Raw genomic sequence first — 19,814 nt, 5'->3', positions numbered from 1 at the left:
GAGAGGCCTTTTTGAAAATTTTAAGGGTCAAGGGGGCGCCACTGAGCCATTTTTTGACATTTTTTCAAAACGACACAAGATTATCGAAATTTACGCAAAGCCGCACGTTTGTGCAAATTTTGGTGACTTTTCGTGCATGTTCAGGCCTCCAAATTGGCCATTTTCATTTGCCCTGAAAAAAGAATAATAATAACTAGGCCTGCAAGCAGGACTGAACGGGCCCTCGCAATCTAGCGCAACTCGGACGTCACGCAACTCGGACTGTGTGCAGGTCAGGGTGGTGGCAGATCCTCCTCTCTAATCATCTCATTAGAACCTAACAAGCTCGAAAGTCGCCTCTATACATTCCCACACCCAAGAGATAAAAACCCCTATTGGAGAGAGTACTACAAAAAAGGAGCCACTACTGAGCTGTGCAGCCAAGCCCTTATTCAAAACCAAATTAATCTTCTAACTGGGCCAATTCGACCAAGTGTGCCAACTATTGTGGCTCTATAAGCTCCCTGAGTCTCTGAAAAAAATATATTTCCTTTAAATGGCGAACAAAGGGTCGTCACGGCAACAGACAGAGACACGTGGACATGGGCCGTAAAAAAGTATTTTAATAGGTCTTGAAACTACAATGACCAACATGAAAAGAACTGGACATGTTTTGGAAAAACGAGTGACTTTCTATCGCCACTAGTTGGCGCTGTAGGGTTGATGCAAATGACCCCTACAAGGCCCTTCAGGGTATGACTCTCAACAAGCACGGGAAGTTTGGCGCAGATATCTTGTATATCTGCCGAGTTATGACTGTTCAAAGTTTTTGGAGAGAAAAATTGTTGACAGTCATTTTCACTTTCCTGTTTGGACCCCTCCGCTTCAACGAAACTTCAATATTTTTCATCAGGCACCTGAAGACAGGTCTTAAGGTTTCCCTTATGCAGGTTTGAGGTAGATTGATTTTTTCCCTTTAGAGGAGGAGTGTGTCCCGTAAAAAAGGGCATTTCCTGTTCCCACTAGGAGGCGCCAGGCACAAATGGTAAATTTTCAATCCAGTCCTGCTCAGGCTGGTATACCTCACACACATGCCAGATTTAAAATAGATTGAACGTTGTATGAGGGAGTTATCAGTCATTTTCCGAATTCGGTGTTTTGGCGAAAAAATGGAAGAATTTGGCGCCCCGCCCAGGTCAGGCCCGTGAATGAAAACACACCATTTTTATAACTTAAGATTTCATATGCCTCATGAACAGTCTCACCAATTTTGAGAATGATCAAACTAATTCCCTAGGTGCCAAGGTGTAAAATGTGCACACTGTAAATCGATAAAAAGTTCACATTCAATCCAAAATACCCGATTTCCTGTAGGATTTGGAATGTGTGTGCAAGAGACTTTTTGGAGCAGTTTTGCACAAAGTTTTGACTCTCCAAATTTCATCACTCTATGTTAGAAAAACCTAAATGGAGAGGCCTTTTTGAAAATTTCAAGGGGGCGCCACTGAGCCATTTTGTTAAATTGTTTCGTAACGTTGCAAGATTATCGAACGTTATCCAAAGCCGCATGTATGTGCAAATTTTGGTGAGTTTTTATGCATATTCAAGCCTCCAAATGTAAACTCTTACTGTGAACCCATGAAAATTTCACATTCGATCCAAAATACCCGATTTCCTGTTGGATTTGGAATATGGGTGCAAGAGACTTTTTGGAGCAGTTTTGCATAAGGTATCTACTCCCCAAATTTCCTTGCTCTATGTTGAAAAAACCCAATAGGAAAGGCCTTTTTTAAAACTTCTTTCTGTCGCCACTAGTTGGCACTGTAGAGTTGATGCAAATGACCCCTACAAGAACCTTCAGGGTATGACTCTCAACAAACACGGAAAGTTTGGCGCAGATATGTTGCATATCTGCCGAGTTATGACTGTTCAAAATTTTTGGCGAGACAAATTGTTGACGGTCATTTTCACTTCCAGTTTGGACCTCTCCGCTTCAACGAAACCTCAATATTTTTCATCAGGGACCTGAACACATGTCTTGAGGCTCCCCTGAAACAGGTTTGAGGTCAATAGATTTTTTTCCCTTGGAGGAGGAGCCTGTCTCGTAAAGAAGGCCATTTCCTGTTCCCACTAGGGGGCGCCAGGCCTAATGGGTAATATTTCAATGCAGTCGTGTTCAGGCTGGGATATCTCATATACATGCTAGAAATGAAAAAGATTGAACGTTGTATCACGGAGTTTTTAATCATTTTCTGAATTTGGTATTTTGCCCAAAAATGGCCGACTTTGGGACCACGCCCAGGTCAGACCCTTGAGTGAAAACTCACCATTTTCAAAACTTAAGATCTCATATGTCTCCTGAATAGTCTGACCAATTTTGAAGACGATCCAACTATTTTCTTCAGCGACAAGGTCTCAAATGTAAATCGATAAAATTTCACATTTGATCCAAAATTTCCGGCTTCCTGTTGGGTTTGGAATATGGGTGCAAGAGACTTTTTGGAGCAGTTTTGCACAATGTATCGACTCGCCAAATTTCATCGTTCTACGTTGAAAAAACCTAATAGGAAAGGCCTTTTTGAAAATTTCAAGGGGGCGCCACTGAGCCATTTTGTTAAATTTTTTTGTAGATTATCAAAATTTACGCAAAGTTGCATGTATGTGCAAATTTTGGTGAGTTTTCGTGCATGTTCAGGCCTCCAAATGTAAACTCCAACTGTGAACCGATAAAAATTTCACATTTGATCCAAAATATCCGATTTCCTGTTGGATTTGGAATATGGGTGCAAGAGGCTTTTTTGAACAGTTAGGCATAAGGTATCTACTCCCCAAATTTCATTGCTCTACGTTGAAAACCTGAGAGGAGAGGCCTTTTTGAAAATTTTAAGGGTAAAGGGGGCGCCACTGAGCCATTTTTTGACATTTTTTCAAAACGACACAAGATTATCGAAATTTACGCAAAGCCGCACGTATGTGCAAATTTTGGTGACTTTTCGTGCATGTTCAGGCCTCCAAATTGGCCATTTTCATTTGCCCTGAAAAAAGAAGAATAATAATAATAATAATAATAATAATAATAATAATAATAATCCTTTGCAAAACAATAGGGCCTTCGCACGCTTAGTGCTCGGGCCCTAATAACTAGCCCTGCAAGCAGGACTGACGGGCCCTCGCGTATGGCGCAACTCGGACGTCAAACAAAGTCGGAGGGCAGGCAGGTCGGGGCGGTGGCAGTCGACAACAGACAGATATCCAGGCAGATATATTGCATGTCTGAATGTTCAGAATTAGTGGGGAGAGAAAATGGCGACGGTCATGATGACTTTCTTATCGGACCCCTCTGCTTTAACAAAACAAAAGTGTTTATTAGGCACCTGAACACGGTCATTATGACTTTCCTATTGGACCCCTCTGCTTTAAGGAAAAAAAAGTCTTACCGGAGTATAAGTCGCATTTGTGGGTGAAATTTACTTGATAAAATCCAACACATAGAACAGATATGTGATCTTGAAAGGCAATTTAATATAAAGATACAATAGAGAACAACATGCTGAATAAATGTACAGTGTACAGTGCATAAACAACGAAATGCGAATATACTGTCCTCACCAGGACGCTACCGCTCGGTCCTGGCTATAGACAGCGAACTCCAAAAAGACAATTCTGGATGTCCGCATAATTTGTTGAATCAATTTGGTCCTCGATAGCAAACAGGTTCACATCACCGTAAATAAATGATAATTACGTACTATTACAGCAATAATGTAACAGATTAGCATGCGTTCGCTAGCATTAGCACACCATTCAAACAACCACACAACTGGCTGTAAGTGTCCGCTCGCGGGTGGAAAACACACAACAACAGAAAAGATGATACACGCAGGCGTTGCCTCTGTAGAGATATTTTAAAGGCATAAACAATGAACGTAGGTTCGCAGCCGTCTTTCTCTCTCGCTAACTAGTCCACTCACTCACTCACTCACTCACTCACTCACTCACTCACTCACTCACTCACTCACTCACTCACTCACTCACTCACTCACTCACTCACTCACTCACTCAGAGCTACGTGGCTGTCTGTCTTCTTCTGGTGTGCGAGCGCTTATTCACGTAAACAAGTGCGAGTGCGCTCCCAGGTGGGCGTGAAAGCGCCACAAACTAAATGCATCCATTTCAATATAAAAAAGTCAATTATACAATTGAACATACATTGCCAAAGGCAGAACGCGAACGTGGCCATAGCTATTAACAGTTATTCAGATAACTATAGCATGCTAACAAGTTTACAAAACCATCAGTCCAAAACACCAAAATAACACGGGAAATTATATCATAATGTGTTAATAATTTCACTCACCAGGGGGCACCAGGCCTAATGGTTTTGTAAACCTGTTAGCATGCTATAGTAATCTGAATAACTGTTAATAGCTATGGCCACGTTCGCGTTCTGCCTTTGGCAATGTATGTTCAATTGTATAATTGACTTTTTTATATTGAAATGGATGCATTTAGTTTGTGGCGCTTTCACGCCCAACTGGGAGCGCACTCGTTATTATTATTTTTTCATGGCAAATGAAAATGGCCATAGCTATTAAGAGTTATTCAGATAACTATAGCATGCTAACAAGTTTACAAAACCATTAGTCCAAAACACCTAAATAACATGGGAAATGTTATCATAATGTGTTAATAATTTCACACATAAGTCACTGCTGAGTATAAGTCGCACCCCAAACCAAAATATGAAGAAAAAAAAACACGATTTATAGTCGGAAAAATACAGTAGTCTTTTACTGAATTGTATTGTCAAAAATAAGACACATTTGCTCCCCTGCCCAGGAAAGGGCCGTGAATGAAATGTCACCATTTTGATAACCTAACATCTCATATGTGTCATGAACATTCATTCATTCATTCATTTTCCATGCCGCTTTTCCTCACGAGGGTCGCGGAGGTGCTGGAGCCTATCCCAGCTAACTCGGGGCAGTAGGCAGGGGACACCCTGAACTGGTTGCCAGCCAATTGCAGGGCACAAGGAGACATACAACCATTCACGCGCACACTCATACCTACGGACAATTTAGAGTGCTCAATCAGCCTACCATGCATGTTTTTGGGATGTCTGACCAATTTTGAGAAGCATTCAACTTACTGCTTCGGCGTAATGGTCTCAAACGTGCATGCAGGTTTTTGACAAAAATGCAAGATTCAATCCATAATACCCGATTTCCTGTTGGGTTTGGAATATGGGTGCAAGAGACTTTTTGGAGCAGTTTTGCACAACGTATCCACTCCCCAAATTTCATCACTCTACGTCGAAAAAAACTAATAGGACAGGCCTTTTTTAAAAATTGAAGGGGGCGCCACTGAGCCATTTTATTACATCTTTTGGCAATGTTGCTAAATTCATGAAATCTACATGAAGCCACATGTATGTGCACATTTTGGTGAGTTTTCGAGCATGTTCAGACCTTGAAATTTGCCATTTTGAGAGAAAATGCCGAGGGTCTTTTCACTTTCCTGTTTGGATACTGCAACATCAACGAAAACTCAATATTTTTCATCAGATACCTAAAGACATGTCTTAAGGCTCCCCTGATGCAGGTTTGAGATCAATTGATGTTTTTCACCAGGAGGAGGAGCCTTTTTCGTAAAAAAGGGTGTTTCCTCTTCCCACAAGGGGGCGCCAGGCCTAATGGAAAATATTTCAATGCAGTCGTGTTCAGGTTAAGACACCTTACATGCATGCCAAATATGAAAAAGATTGGACCTTGTATCAGGAAGTTATTAATCATTTACTGAAATTGGCGCGTTGCCAAAAAAACACCCGACTTTGGTACCCCGCCCAGGTCAGGCCCGTGGACGAAAACTCACCATTTTCACAACTTAGTATCTCATATGTCTCATGAACACTTACACCAATTTTGAGGAAGATCCAACGTACTGGCTCGGCGCAACGGTCTGAAACGTGCATGCTGGTTTTCGCCCAAAATGCTATGTTTTTCAACATTCAATCCAGAATATCCCATTTCCTGTTGGGTTTGGAATATGGGTGCTTTAGACTTTTTGAAGCGGTTCTGGACAACGTATCCACTCCCCAAATTTCATCGCCCTACGTTGAAATACATCAAAGCAAAGGGCATTTTGAAAATTGCAAGGGGGCGCCACTGAGCCATTTTTTATTTTTTTTTGTAAACGTTGCCAAATTGTCGAAATTTTCGCGAAGCCGGATGTATGTGCAAATTTTGGTGAGTTTTTGAGCATGTTCAGGCCTTCAAATTGGCCATTTTCATTTGCCATGAAAAAATAATAATAATAATCCTTCGAAGAACAATAGGGCCTCGCACGCTGAGAGTGCTCGGGCCCTAATAATAACTAGGCCTGCAAGCAGGACTGAACGGGCCCTCGCAATCTAGCGCAACTCGGACGTCACGCAACTCGGACTGTGTGCAGGTCAGGGTGGTGGCAGATCCTCCTCTCTAATCATCTCATTAGAACCTAACATGCTCGAAAGTCGCCTATTTACATTCCCACACCCAAGAGATAAAAACCCCTATTGGAGAGAGTACTACAAAAAAGGAGCCACTACTGAGCTGTGCAGCCAAGCCCTTATTCAAAACCAAAATTAATCTTCTAACTTGGCCATTTCGACCAAGTGTGCCAACTATTGTGGCTCTATAAGCTCCCTGAGTCTCTGAAAAAAAATATTTCCTTTAAATGGCGAACAAAGGGTCGTCACGGCAACAGACAGAGACACGTGGACATGGGCCGTAAAAAAGTATTTTAATAGGTCTTGAAACTACAATGACCAACATGAAAAGAACTGGACATGTTTTGGAAAAACGAGTGACTTTCTATCGCCACTAGTTGGCGCTGTAGGGTTGATGCAAATGACCGCTACAAGGCCCTTCAGGGTATGACTCTCAACAAGCACGGGAAGTTTGGCGCAGATATCTTGTATATCTGCCGAGTTATGACTGTTCAAAGTTTTTGGAGAGAAAAATTGTTGACAGTCATTTTCACTTTCCTGTTTGGACCCCTCCGCTTCAACGAAACTTCAATATTTTTCATCAGGCACCTGAAGACAGGTCTTAAGGTTTCCCTTATGCAAGTTTGAGGTAGATTGATTTTTTCCCTTTAGAGGAGGAGTGTGTCCCGTAAAAAAGGGCATTTCCTGTTCCCACTAGGAGGCGCCAGGCACAAATGGTAAATTTTCAATCCAGTCCTGCTCAGGCTGGTATACCTCACACACATGCCAGATTTAAAATAGATTGAACGTTGTATGAGGGAGTTATCAGTCATTTTCCGAATTCGGTGTTTTGGCGAAAAAATGGAAGAATTTGGCGCCCCGCCCAGGTCAGGCCCGTGAATGAAAACACACCATTTTTATAACTTAAGATTTCATATGCCTCATGAACAGTCTCACCAATTTTGAGAATGATCAAACTAATTCCCTAGGTGCCAAGGTGTAAAATGTGCACACTGTAAATCGATAAAAAATTCACATTCAATCCAAAATACCTGATTTCCTGTAGGATTTGGAATGTGTGTGCAAGAGACTTTTTGGAGCAGTTTTGCACAAAGTTTTGACTCTCCAAATTTCATCACTCTATGTTAGAAAAACCTAAATGGAGAGGCCTTTTTGAAAATTTCAAGGGGGCGCCACTGAGCCATTTTGTTAAATTGTTTCGTAACGTTGCAAGATTATCGAACGTTATCCAAAGCCGCATGTATGTGCAAATTTTGGTGAGTTTTTATGCATATTCAAGCCTCCAAATGTAAACTCTTACTGTGAACCCATGAAAATTTCACATTCGATCCAAAATACCCGATTTCCTGTTGGATTTGGAATATGGGTGCAAGAGACTTTTTGGAGCAGTTTTGCATAAGGTATCTACTCCCCAAATTTCCTTGCTCTATGTTGAAAAAACCCAATAGGAAAGGCATTTTTTAAAACTTCTTTCTGTCGCCACTAGTTGGCACTGTAGAGTTGATGCAAATGACCCCTACAAGAACCTTCAGGGTATGACTCTCAACAAACACGGAAAGTTTGGCGCACATATGTTGCATATCTGCCGAGTTATGACTGTTCAAAATTTTTGGCGAGACAAATTGTTGACGGTCATTTTCACTTCCAGTTTGGACCTCTCCGCTTCAACGAAACCTCAATATTTTTCATCAGGGACCTGAACACATGTCTTGAGGCTCCCCTGAAACAGGTTTGAGGTCAATAGATTTTTTTCCCTTGGAGGAGGAGCCTGTCTCGTAAAGAAGGCCATTTCCTGTTCCCACTAGGGGGCGCCAAGCCTAATGGGTAATATTTCAATGCAGTCGTGTTCAGGCTGGGATATCTCATATACTTGCTAGAAATGAAAAAGATTGAACGTTGTATCACGGATTTTTTAATCATTTTCTGAATTTGGTGTTTTGCCCAAAAATGGCCGACTTTGGGACCACGCCCAGGTCAGACCCTTGGATAAAAACTCACCATTTTGAAAACTTAAGATCTCATATGTCTCCTGAATAGTCTGACCAATTTTGAAGACGATCCAACTATTTTCTTCAGCGACAAGGTCTCAAATGTAAATCGATAAAATTTCACATTTGATCCAAAATTTCCGGCTTCCTGTTGGGTTTGGAATATGGGTGCAAGAGACTTTTTGGAGCAGTTTTGCACAATGTATCGACTCACCAAATTTCATTGTTCTACGTTGAAAAAACCTAATAGGAAAGGCCTTTTTGAAAATTTCAAGGGGGCGCCACTGAGCCATTTTGTTAAATTTTTTTGTAGATTATCAAAATTTACGCAAAGTTGCATGTATGTGCAAATTTTGGTGAGTTTTCGTGCATGTTCAGGCCTCCAAATGTAAACTCCAACTGTGAACCGATAAAAATTTCACATTTGATCCAAAATATCCGATTTCCTGTTGGATTTGGAATATGGGTGCAAGAGGCTTTTTTGAACAGTTAGGCATAAGGTATCTACTCCCCAAATTTCATTGCTCTACGTTGAAAACCTGAGAGGAGAGGCCTTTTTGAAAATTTTAAGGGTCAAGGGGGCGCCACTGAGCCATTTTTTGACATTTTTTCAAAACGACACAAGATTATCGAATTTTACGCAAAGCCGCACGTATGTGCAAATTTTGGTGACTTTTCGTGCATGTTCAGGCCTCCAAATTGGCCATTTTCATTTGCCCTGAAAAAAGAAGAAGAATAATAATAATAACTAGGCCTGCAAGCAGGACTGAACGGGCCCTCGCAATCTAGCGCAACTCGGACGTCACGCAACTCGGACTGTGTGCAGGTCAGGGTGTTGGCAGATGCTCCTCTCTAATCATCTCATTAGAACATAACATGCTCGAAAGTCGCCTATTTACATTCCCACACCCAAGAGATAAAAACCCCTATTGGAGAGAGTACTACAAAAAAGGAGCCACTACTGAGCTGTGCAGCCAAGCCCTTATTCAAAACCAAAATTAATCTTCTAACTGGGCCAATTCGACGAAGTGTGCCAAATATTGTGGCTATATAAGCTGCCTGAGTCTTTGAAAAAAAATATTTCCTTTAAATGGCGAATAAAGGGTCGTCACGGCAACAGACAGAGACACGTGGACATGGGCTGTAAATAAGTATTACAATAGGTCTTCAAATTACAATGACCAACCTGAAAAGAACTGGACATGTATTGGAAAAACGAGTGACTTTCTATTGCCACTAGTTGGCGCTGTAGGGTTGATGCAAATGATCTCTACAAGGCCCTTCAGGGTATGACTCTCAACAAGCACGGGAAGTTTGGCGCAGATATGTTGTATATCTGCCGAGTTATGACTGTTCAAAGTTTTTGGAGAGAAAAATTGTTGACAGACATTTTCACTTTCCTGTTTGGACCCCTCCGCTTCAACGAAACTTCAATATTTTTCATCAGGCACCTGAAGACAGGTCTTAAGCCTTCCCTTATGCAGGTTTGAGGTCAACAGATTTTTTTTCCTTGGAGGAGGAACCTGTCTCGTAAAAAAAGGCATTTCCTGTTCTCACTAGGGGGCGCTAGGCCTAATGGGTAATATTTCAATGCACTCGTGTTAAGGGTGGGATGTCGCACATACATGCCAGATATGAAAAAGATGGAACGTTGTGTGAAGGAACTATTAGTCATTTACTGAATTTGTCATTTTGCCGAAAAAATGGCCGACTTTGGCACCCCGCCCAGGTCAGGCCCGTGAATGAAAACACACCATTTTGATAACTTAAGATTTCATATGCCTCATGAACAGTCTCGCCAATTTTGAGAATGATCAAACTAATTCCCTAGGTGCCAAGGTGTAAAATGTGCACACTGTAAATCGATAAAAATTTCACATTCAATCCAAAATACCCGATTTCCTGTTGGGTTTGGAATATGCATGCAAGAGACTTTTTGGAGCAGTTTTGTACAAGGTATCGACTCTCCGAATTTCATCCCTCTACGTTGAAAAAACCTAAATGGAGAGGCCTTTTTGAAAATTTCAAGGGGGCGCCACTGAGCCATTTTGTTACATGTTTTCGTAACGTTGCAAGATTATTGAACGTTATGCAAAGCCACATGTATGTCCAAATTTTTGTGAGTTTTCGTGCATGTTCAAGCCTCCAAATGTAAACTCCTACTGTGAACCGATAAAAATTTCACATTCGATCCAAAATACCCGATTTCCTGTTGGATTTGGAATACGGGTGCAAGAGACTTTTTGGAGCAGTTTTGCACAAGGTATCGACTCCCCAAATTTCATCACTCTCTGTTAAAAAAACCTAATAGGAAACGCCTTTTTGAAAAATTCAAGGGGGCGCCACTGAGCCATTTTGCTACATGTTTTCGTAACATTGCAAGATTATCGAACGTTATCTAAAGCCGCATGTATGTGCAAATTTGTACAAGTTTTTGTGCATATTCAAGCCTCCAAATGTAAACTCCTACTGTGAACCCATGAAAATTTCACATTCGATCCAAAATACCCGATTTCCTGTTGGATTTGGAATATGGGTGCAAGAGACTTTTTGGATCAGTTTTGCATAAGGTATCTACTCCCCAAATTTCCTTGCTCTATGTTGAAAAAACCCAATAGGAAAGGCCTTTTTTAAAACTTCTTTCTGTCGCCACTAGTTGGCACTGTAGAGTTGATGCAAATGACCCCTACAAGAACCTTCAGGGTATGACTCTCAACAAACACGGGAAGTTTGGCGCAGATATGTTGTATATCTGCCGAGTTATGACTGTTCAAAGTTTTTTGCGTGACAAATTGTTGACGTTCATTTTCACTTTCCTGTTTGGACCCCTCCGCCTCAACGAAACCTCAATATTTTTCATCAGGCACCTGAACACAGGTCTTAAGGCTCCCCTGATGCAGGTTTGAGGTCAACAGATTTTTTTCCCTTGGAGGAGGAACCTGTCTCGTAAAAAAAGGCATTTCCTGTTCTCACTAGGGGGCGCTAGACCTAATGGGTAATATTTCAATGCACTCGTGTTAAGGGTGGGATACCACACATACATGCCAAATATGAAAAAGATTGAACGTTGTGTCAAGGAACTATAAGTCATTTACTGAATTTGTCATTTTGCCGAAAAAATGGTCGACTTTGGCACCACGCCCAGGTCAGACCCGTGAATGAAAACGCACCATTTTCAAAACTTAAGATTTCATATGTCTCCTGAACAGTCTCACCAATTTTGAAGATGATCCAACTAACTCCCTCGGCGAAAAGGTCTCAAATGTGCACCCTGTAAATCGATAAAAATTTCATATTTGATCCAAAATAACCGATTTCCTGTTGGGTTTGGAATATGCGTGTAAATGCTTTTTTGGAGCGGTTTTGGACAAGGTATAGACCCCCCAAATTTCATTGCTCTACGCTGACAGACCCTAATGTTATAGGCCAATTTTAAAATTTCAAGGGGGCGCCACTGAGCCATTTTGTTATATTTTTTTGCAACGTTGCAAAATTATCGAAATTTACAATTTTCCGGACGTATGTGCAAATTTTGGTGACTTTTCGTGCATGTTCAGGCCTCCAAATTGGCCGTTTTCATTTGCCCTGAAAAAAAAAAAAAAAAAAAAAAATAAAAAAAAAAATAATCCTTTGCAAAACAATAGGGCCTTCGCACGCTTAGTGCTCGGGCCCTAATAATAACTAGGCCTGCAAGCAGGACTGAACGGGCCCTCGCAATCTAGCGCAACTCGGACGTCACGCAACTCGGACTGTGTGCAGGTCATGGTGGTGGCAGATCCTCCTCTCTAATCATCTCATTAGAACCTAACATGCTCGAAAGTCGCCTATTTACATTCCCACACCCAAGAGATAAAAACCCCTATTGGAGAGAGTACTACAAAAAAGGAGCCATTACTGAGCTGTGCAGCCAAGCCCTTATTCAAAACCAAAATTAATCTTCGAACTGGGCCAATTCGACCAAGTGTGCCAACTATTGTGGCTCTATAAGCTCCCTGAGTCTCTGAAAAAAAATATTTCCTTTAAATGGCGAACAAAGGGTCGTCACGGCAACAGACAGAGACACGTGGACATGGGCCGTAAAAAAGTATTTTAATAGGTCTTGAAACTACAATGACCAACATGAAAAGAACTGGACATGTTTTGGAAAAACGAGTGACTTTCTATCGCCACTAGTTGGCGCTGTAGGGTTGATGCAAATGACCCCTACAAGGCCCTTCAGGGTATGACTCTCAACAAGCACGGGAAGTTTGGCGCAGATATCTTGTATATCTGCCGAGTTATGACTGTTCAAAGTTTTTGGAGAGAAAAATTGTTGACAGTAATTTTCACTTTCCTGTTTGGACCCCTCCGCTTCAACGAAACTTCAGTATTTTTCATCAGGCACCTGAAGACAGGTCTTAAGGTTTCCCTTATGCAGGTTTGAGGTAGATTGATTTTTTCCCTTTAGAGGAGGAGTGTGTCCCGTAAAAAAGGGCATTTCCTGTTCCCACTAGGAGGCGCCAGGCACAAATGGTAAATTTTCAATCCAGTCCTGCTCAGGCTGGTATACCTCACACACATGCCAGATTTAAAATAGATTGAACGTTGTATGAGGGAGTTATCAGTCATTTTCCGAATTCGGTGTTTTGGCGAAAAAATGGAAGAATTTGGCGCCCCGCCCAGGTCAGGCCCGTGAATGAAAACACACCATTTTTATAACTTAAGATTTCATATGTCTCATGAACAGTCTCACCAATTTTGAGAATGATCAAACTAATTCCCTAGGTGCCAAGGTGTAAAATGTGCACACTGTAAATCGATAAAAAGTTCACATTCAATCCAAAATACCCGATTTCCTGTAGGATTTGGAATGTGTGTGCAAGAGACTTTTTGGAGCAGTTTTGCACAAAGTTTTGACTCTCCAAATTTCATCACTCTATGTTAGAAAAACCTAAATGGAGAGGCCTTTTTGAAAATTTCAAGGGGGCGCCACTGAGCCATTTTGTTACATGTTTTCATAACGTTGCAAGATTATCGAACGTTATCCAAAGCCGCATGTATGTGCAAATTTTGGTGAGTTTTTATGCATATTCAAGCCTCCAAATGTAAACTCTTACTGTGAACCCATGAAAATTTCACATTCGATCCAAAATACCCGATTTCCTGTTGGATTTGGAATATGGGTGCAAGAGACTTTTTGGAGCAGTTTTGCATAAGGTATCTACTCCCCAAATTGCCTTGCTCTATGTTGAAAAAACCCAATAGGAAAGGCCTTTTTAAAAACTTCTTTCTGTCGCCACTAGTTGGCACTGTAGAGTTGATGCAAATGACCCCTACAAGAACCTTCAGGGTATGACTCTCAACAAACACGGAAAGTTTGGCGCAGATATGTTGCATATCTGCCGAGTTATGACTGTTCAAAATTTTTGGCGAGACAAATTGTTGACGGTCATTTTCACTTGCAGTTTGGACCTCTCCGCTTCAACGAAACCTCAATATTTTTCATCAGGGACCTGAACACATGTCTTGAGGCTCCCCTGAAACAGGTTTGAGGTCAATAGATTTTTTTCCCTTGGAGGAGGAGCCTGTCTCGTAAAGAAGGCCATTTCCTGTTCCCACTAGGGGGCGCCAGGCCTAATAGGTAATATTTCAATGCAGTCGTGTTCAGGCTGGGATATCTCATATACATGCTAGAAATGAAAAAGATTGAACGTTGTATCACGGAGTTTTTAATCATTTTCTGAATTTGGTATTTTGCCCAAAAATGGCCGACTTTGGGACCACGCCCAGGCCAGACCCTTGAATGAAAACACACCATTTTGAAAACTTAAGATCTCATAGGTCTCCTGAATAGTCTGACCAATTTTGAAGACGATCCAACTTTATCCTTCAGCGACAAGGTCTCAAATGTAAATCGATAAAATTTCGCATTTGACCCAAAATTTCCGGCTTCCTGTTGGGTTTGGAATATGGGTGCAAGAGACTTTTTGGAGCAGTTTTGCACAATGTATCGACTCGCCAAATTTCATCGTTCTACGTTGAAAAAACCTAATAGGAAAGGCCTTTTTGAAAATTTCAAGGGGGCGCCACTGAGCCATTTTGTTAAATTTTTTTGTAGATTATCAAAATTTACGCAAAGTTGCATGTATGTGCAAATTTTTGTGAGTTTTCGTGCATGTTCAGGCCTCCAAATGTAAACTCCAACTGTGAACCGATAAAAATTTCACATTTGATCCAAAATATCCGATTTCCTGTTGGATTTGGAATATGGGTGCAAGAGGCTTTTTTGAACAGTTAGGCATAAGGTATCTACTCCCCAAATTTCATTGCTCTACGTTGAAAACCTGAGAGGAGAGGCCTTTTTGAAAATTTTAAGGGTCAAGGGGGCGCCACTGAGCCATTTTTTGACATTTTTTCAAAACGACACAAGATTATCGAATTTTACGCAAAGCCGCACGTATGTGCAAATTTTGGTGACTTTTCGTGCATGTTCAGGCCTCCAAATTGGCCATTTTCATTTGCCCTGAAAAAAGAATAATAATAATAATAATAATAATAATAATAATAATAATAATCCTTTGCAAAACAATAGGGCCTTCGCACGTCTAGTGCTCGGGCCCTAATAATCCTTTGCAAAACAATAGGGCCTTCGCACGCTCAGTGCTCGGGCCCTAATAATAATCCTTTGCAAAACAATAGGGCCTTCGCACGCTTAGTGCTCGGGCCCTAATTACTTACCTTGTTTTCATGGCTGGGTTGAAACAAAAACGGTTGCGCAACGTCTGTAAACGAGGGTTTCCAGGGTAAAACGGGCAAATTAAAAATAGTTTGGGGGCTTAATGTGCCATGAATCTGCTATGGCAGCATATAGACATATTGTTCTATCAAACACAACAGTTGTTTTGGCCTAAAATAAAGCAGTTTTTTAAAGAGGAGTGCAAGAGCATAAACTGCTTTATCAGTCTTGTCTATGTTTTCCGCCATATGTAAAATGCCTATATGACTGTAAAATTAATTGCAATCATTATATTATTTCCCTTTATTTTTAATAATGAGTTCATATTTAATGTCTGCAGAACAAGGAAGGCATTTTTAATAGAAAAAAATATATATAAAATCACATTTCACATTCACACCATTTTAGTAGCGGACTGGATTTTTATGAAATATTCTCTTAACTACTGGGTTTCACCAAAAGTGCTCAATCTGAGGGCAAATTGTGGCTTCAAGTAGAGTTGGCCTTCGAGCCTTATCCAAATTGATGTATCACTAATTAAAATAAGAATAATATCAGTTTGTAAAAACTGAATTGCTTCCATAAAGTTCTTGTCTTTAGAATGTTATCTCGGCACCCGCTGCCTGTTTGTTTATTTCAAATATTAAAAGTGACTCTAATATAAGACAACTTTCACATAATAAACTTTTTTCACACATAAGGGGGTCTGACCTGCTGTGTGGCTGCCGAGCTGCATTGACAGCAAACGAACAGCGTGAAGACGCTGAAGAAGGTGAGCTGCATCGTGATGGAGAGCAAGATGGTGAAGGAGTTCGAATCTCTGCTGCTCCGCTCTTTAAAAAGCTTTCTCTGATAGCCTTGAAAACATTCGGTGCTTTCCCTCAAGCTGCGGTGGGAACGCGGCACCTTGCTTTATGTTCTGTGTGAAAAGTTATCCAGATGGACTGAAGGCTAGAAGGAAACCTGTCAAATTCCCACCTTCTGAGCTAGAAAAATAGTGGAATGGCCATGTCAAAATGATGATGTTTTTTTCCATGACTGGATGACATTTAAGGACACTGGTAGGGAAACTTTGGTATACTGATAGAAATACTTCAGGAATACTATGTAGTTTTGTTTGTTTGTTTTTTTTATCGTTTTTTAATGATGGCAACTTGTTTTTGTACAACAAAGAAAATCTTTAAATAATCCAAAAAAATAAAAATCCCAAAACAAAAGCAGTCAAGTTTTTCAGATGCGTGTGAGCTGGTGCCAAAGGCTGGACGGCAGGATGCTCTCCACCTTCTCCATGATGAAGTTAAGCGGTGCAAACAGCGTGCTCAGGAACTGAAAAGACAAGATATGGTCAGTGTAATAAATGAAGATCCTACCAAACAGACAGTGGATTGAGTGCAATTCTGAATTTAATCATATGTTTTGAAAGGCACGTCAAAATAAAATGTATTATTGTTATTATGTTAAAGGTCAAATCGGTTCCAGACAATATTTACATTATCTCCCACGTATAATACATTTTTGTGTATGGGTGTGTGTGTGTGTGCACGTGCTAACCGCTTTAGCGAAGACACCCATAAGTTCCGGGAACTGATGCGTGAGCAACGCCAGCATGGCGGTGAAGGAGCAGAGGCCAGCCGTGAAGAGGATGAAGAAGGGGAGCTCCTTCTTGGGGTATACCGACACCTCGTGGAACACTGCTTTACACACACACACAGACACGCAAATAAACAGGTACAAGGTCAACTACATGGTCAGGAGGTTGGCAAAGTGCTGGAGTTTAAAAGTGCCTGTGACACCATAAAAACACTTAAATAGCATTATTATGTGAATTCAAATCTTATTTTGAGACGATACGACTACCGTATATACAACAATTTGGCAGTGCAGACGACGAGAAATGAGTCTTTCAATCTGCAGTTTAGCTAATCCTGTCATTAAGGGGCTCTGGCGCCGCCATCTGGGTGTTGACGTCGGCAGAGGAACGATTTCAGCTGATTATGAATTCAGCCCAGTGGAAGAGGAACGAGAACCAGGAACGAACGAGGAAAATGCGACGGAGAGCAGCAAATTGTCTTTTATCTCTCTACTCCAATGTTTTTACAGGATATTTTTTTTATCTAAGTATTTTTCTAAGTATTTTTTTAAACAATCATTTGTATGGTCATGACAAATAACAGTCTTAAAAGTATAAATAAATAAAATGATAAAAATAATAATATATAAAAATAATATAATAAAATAAATAAAAGTCACTGCTAAATTGAATATGAAATATTAAAAAGGCATTTATTCAGTATGACAGGGCTAAATAAGTGCATAATGGTCAAAATTGCCAACTTCTTAAACCTCCTGTACGGTATTTTATGCCACCAGAGTTAGTCCGGCTCTTGTCATTTCCCTAGAGCTAGACGACATGCTATCCCAAACAGAGTGGCTCTTCCAAGTCTTTCAAAAATGAAAAAAAATCACACGAAACTACCCACACTCATGTCACACACAGCAGCGGGGTGATTGTCTTCACCAATCGGCCAGCCCCCGGCGGCGAGCACGTTTCGGCTCATCGTTCTGCTTCGGCACAGGCAGGCATGCATTGCTGGTTGCCCGGGATGCAGAGGGGAATTTAGCCAAAAATGGCGCATTCTCGGTGAACTATCCGGCCGACATCGGAGTGTGTGGGTCTCCCCGGGCCCAAGCCAAGGATAGCGCTTTATAGGTGAGCACTCACTTATCGGCTGGCGACCATGGTGTGCGACAAGCAGCCAGTCGTCAGCCGAGTGGCCTTCTCGGTGGACAGCGAGCATTGTCACCCACCAAATACAAGCCACCTCCTTATTAAAATGTTTGCCATGATCCCAGTATTTGACATAACTTAAAACACGCATCTTACTCACATCGTCATCCGTCCAATGGTCTTTCTAGATTGTCGGACTTGTTTTGCCCATTCTTTGCGGTGACAAGGATCTTTTGATGCATTTTTTGTGTCACAGGCACTTTAAGTAAACTATTGCCTTTTTGCTAATTATTTTAGAAGAACTTATTTGCCAAAAGATTTTTACGTTATTTGCAATGGGAAAAGTGGTTAGCTCATTTAGACTTACAACACATTATCTAGGAGTTCGTAAAATAATTACACCTAAGAAACACAGTCTATTTCTTTACAATCTTTTTCACAGTTCCATTTTTTTCCCCACTACAGTGTTATTTTAGTTAAAGATTTGTCAGACAAAATGGTGGGTTGTTTATGTGACTAGAACGGATTAATGATATTTTTTAAATTCGTAAGCACCACTAGTGGCAGCAAACAAGTCAAGAGTTTACAGGAAATTTATTGTAATGGTGTTGGTGGTGGGGTCTTATTATCATGTTATATGTCGAAAATAATATGAGGACTTCACCTTGAAAAGTGTGTACTGAACACAGTGTGTGTGCGTCTTACTGGGTAGCAGCTCTCTGTCCGCTGTCTCTGTGCAGATGGGATAAGGATAGAAGAGATGACCTTTTTCCAAGGGATATGGGATCATTCTGAACGCTATGCACAAGGAAGCATTGGATGAGTGTTATTATTTATATTTATTTATTATTTTATTCATATTTATATTTATATATTTATGTTATTATTTATACAATGCAGCCCAGAAGCATTCACAGCGCTTCACTTTTTGACGTTATAACCTTATTTCAAAATATTTGTTCTTAAAATTCTACACACGTGAAATAAGAATTTTTTAACATAAAAATAAGGTCTTTTTGAACAAGATGGGAGAAGCCTGGCAAATCTATGTTTCTTGCAGTTCACCCATCCACCCCAAATTTAGTCAATTTAAGGATCTAACATAACAAAATATGGAAAAGGTGAATCGCTGTCAAAACCTTCTGAATGCACGGTAATGTTTATATGATGTTCATGTGTGCAACCTACTTCCCTCCCAGGTGCAGTGTAGCAGGTTGAGCGCTCCCTCCACACGCTTCCAATGTTGCAAGTGAAAGAAGGCGTACGCAATGGCCTCGCTATCTCCTCGCTTGAGGATGTGCTCTGGAGGAAGTATCAGACTCTTCATCTCCAGAAGATACTGAATTAGTCACATACAAAGAAAAACGTTAATCATGTAACCGCCACCAACCAGGGTGGGTGAGTGTGAGTGACCAACTTTTGGGACGTGGGGGTTGAACTCCACCGCTCTGTGAATTGCTTCTACTGCATTCATCTCTGCGGTGCTCAAACCTCGCCTTGACGCCGCCTCTGGAGAGAACCTGTATGTATGAACACATGCACTCATAGCAAAATTCTATAAGGTTTACATTGTACGTACAGTGCTGCATTAGCTACCAGTCAAACAAGATGATGGTGTTGTTTAGTGTAGCATACAGTGGTACCTCTACATACGAATCTAATTCGTTTTAGGACCTGGTTTTTAAATCGAAATGGTCATACGTAGAGCGTGATTTTCCCATAAGAATACATTATAATTCGATTAATACGTTCCACAGTCCAAAAACCAATGCTAAATACTTACTAAATACAGTACTTCTGGTACAATGACAAAAAACAATTACACATAGCAAACCAATTAAATTATAAATACAAATCAGAATAAAAATGTAAAAATAATAATAATGTAACCAAATGGGTTCTTGTGTGGCAATT

The 19,814-nt window shown here is 40.8% G+C and overlaps 2 protein-coding genes across 6 annotated transcripts in view; both read right to left on the bottom strand.

Annotated features, from left to right (window-relative positions):
• Window positions 1–16,109, bottom strand: part of LOC130915770 (hatching enzyme 1.2-like) — a 31,953-nt gene extending 15,844 nt beyond the window's left edge. The window contains exon 1 of the mRNA XM_057835815.1: window positions 15,884–16,109. Within this exon, the coding sequence (XP_057691798.1) occupies window positions 15,884–15,955 (72 nt within the window). The 5' untranslated portion in view covers window positions 15,956–16,109. The remainder of the gene's footprint in view (window positions 1–15,883) is intronic.
• A 142-nt stretch (window positions 16,110–16,251) lies between these two features.
• The window catches only part of LOC130915768 (suppressor of tumorigenicity 7 protein homolog), a 34,154-nt gene continuing 30,591 nt past the window's right edge, over window positions 16,252–19,814 (bottom strand). For 3 of the 5 annotated variants that reach the window (XM_057835813.1, XM_057835809.1, XM_057835811.1), the window contains 5 exons: window positions 19,318–19,420; window positions 19,089–19,239; window positions 18,606–18,698; window positions 16,724–16,866; window positions 16,252–16,498 (listed from right to left, as the gene is read on the bottom strand). In XM_057835813.1, coding sequence (XP_057691796.1) covers window positions 16,403–16,498; window positions 16,724–16,866; window positions 18,606–18,698; window positions 19,089–19,239; window positions 19,318–19,420 — 586 coding nt within the window. In that variant the 3' untranslated portion in view covers window positions 16,252–16,402. The remainder of the gene's footprint in view (window positions 16,499–16,723; window positions 16,867–18,605; window positions 18,699–19,088; window positions 19,240–19,317; window positions 19,421–19,814) is intronic. The other 2 variants (XM_057835810.1, XM_057835812.1) reach the window with 1 other exon arrangement.

This window comes from Corythoichthys intestinalis, chromosome 5 (genome assembly GCF_030265065.1).
Source record: "Corythoichthys intestinalis isolate RoL2023-P3 chromosome 5, ASM3026506v1, whole genome shotgun sequence".
In the NCBI taxonomy this organism is placed as follows: domain Eukaryota; kingdom Metazoa; phylum Chordata; class Actinopteri; order Syngnathiformes; family Syngnathidae; genus Corythoichthys; species Corythoichthys intestinalis.
This window is presented reverse-complemented; position numbering and strand designations above follow the sequence as displayed.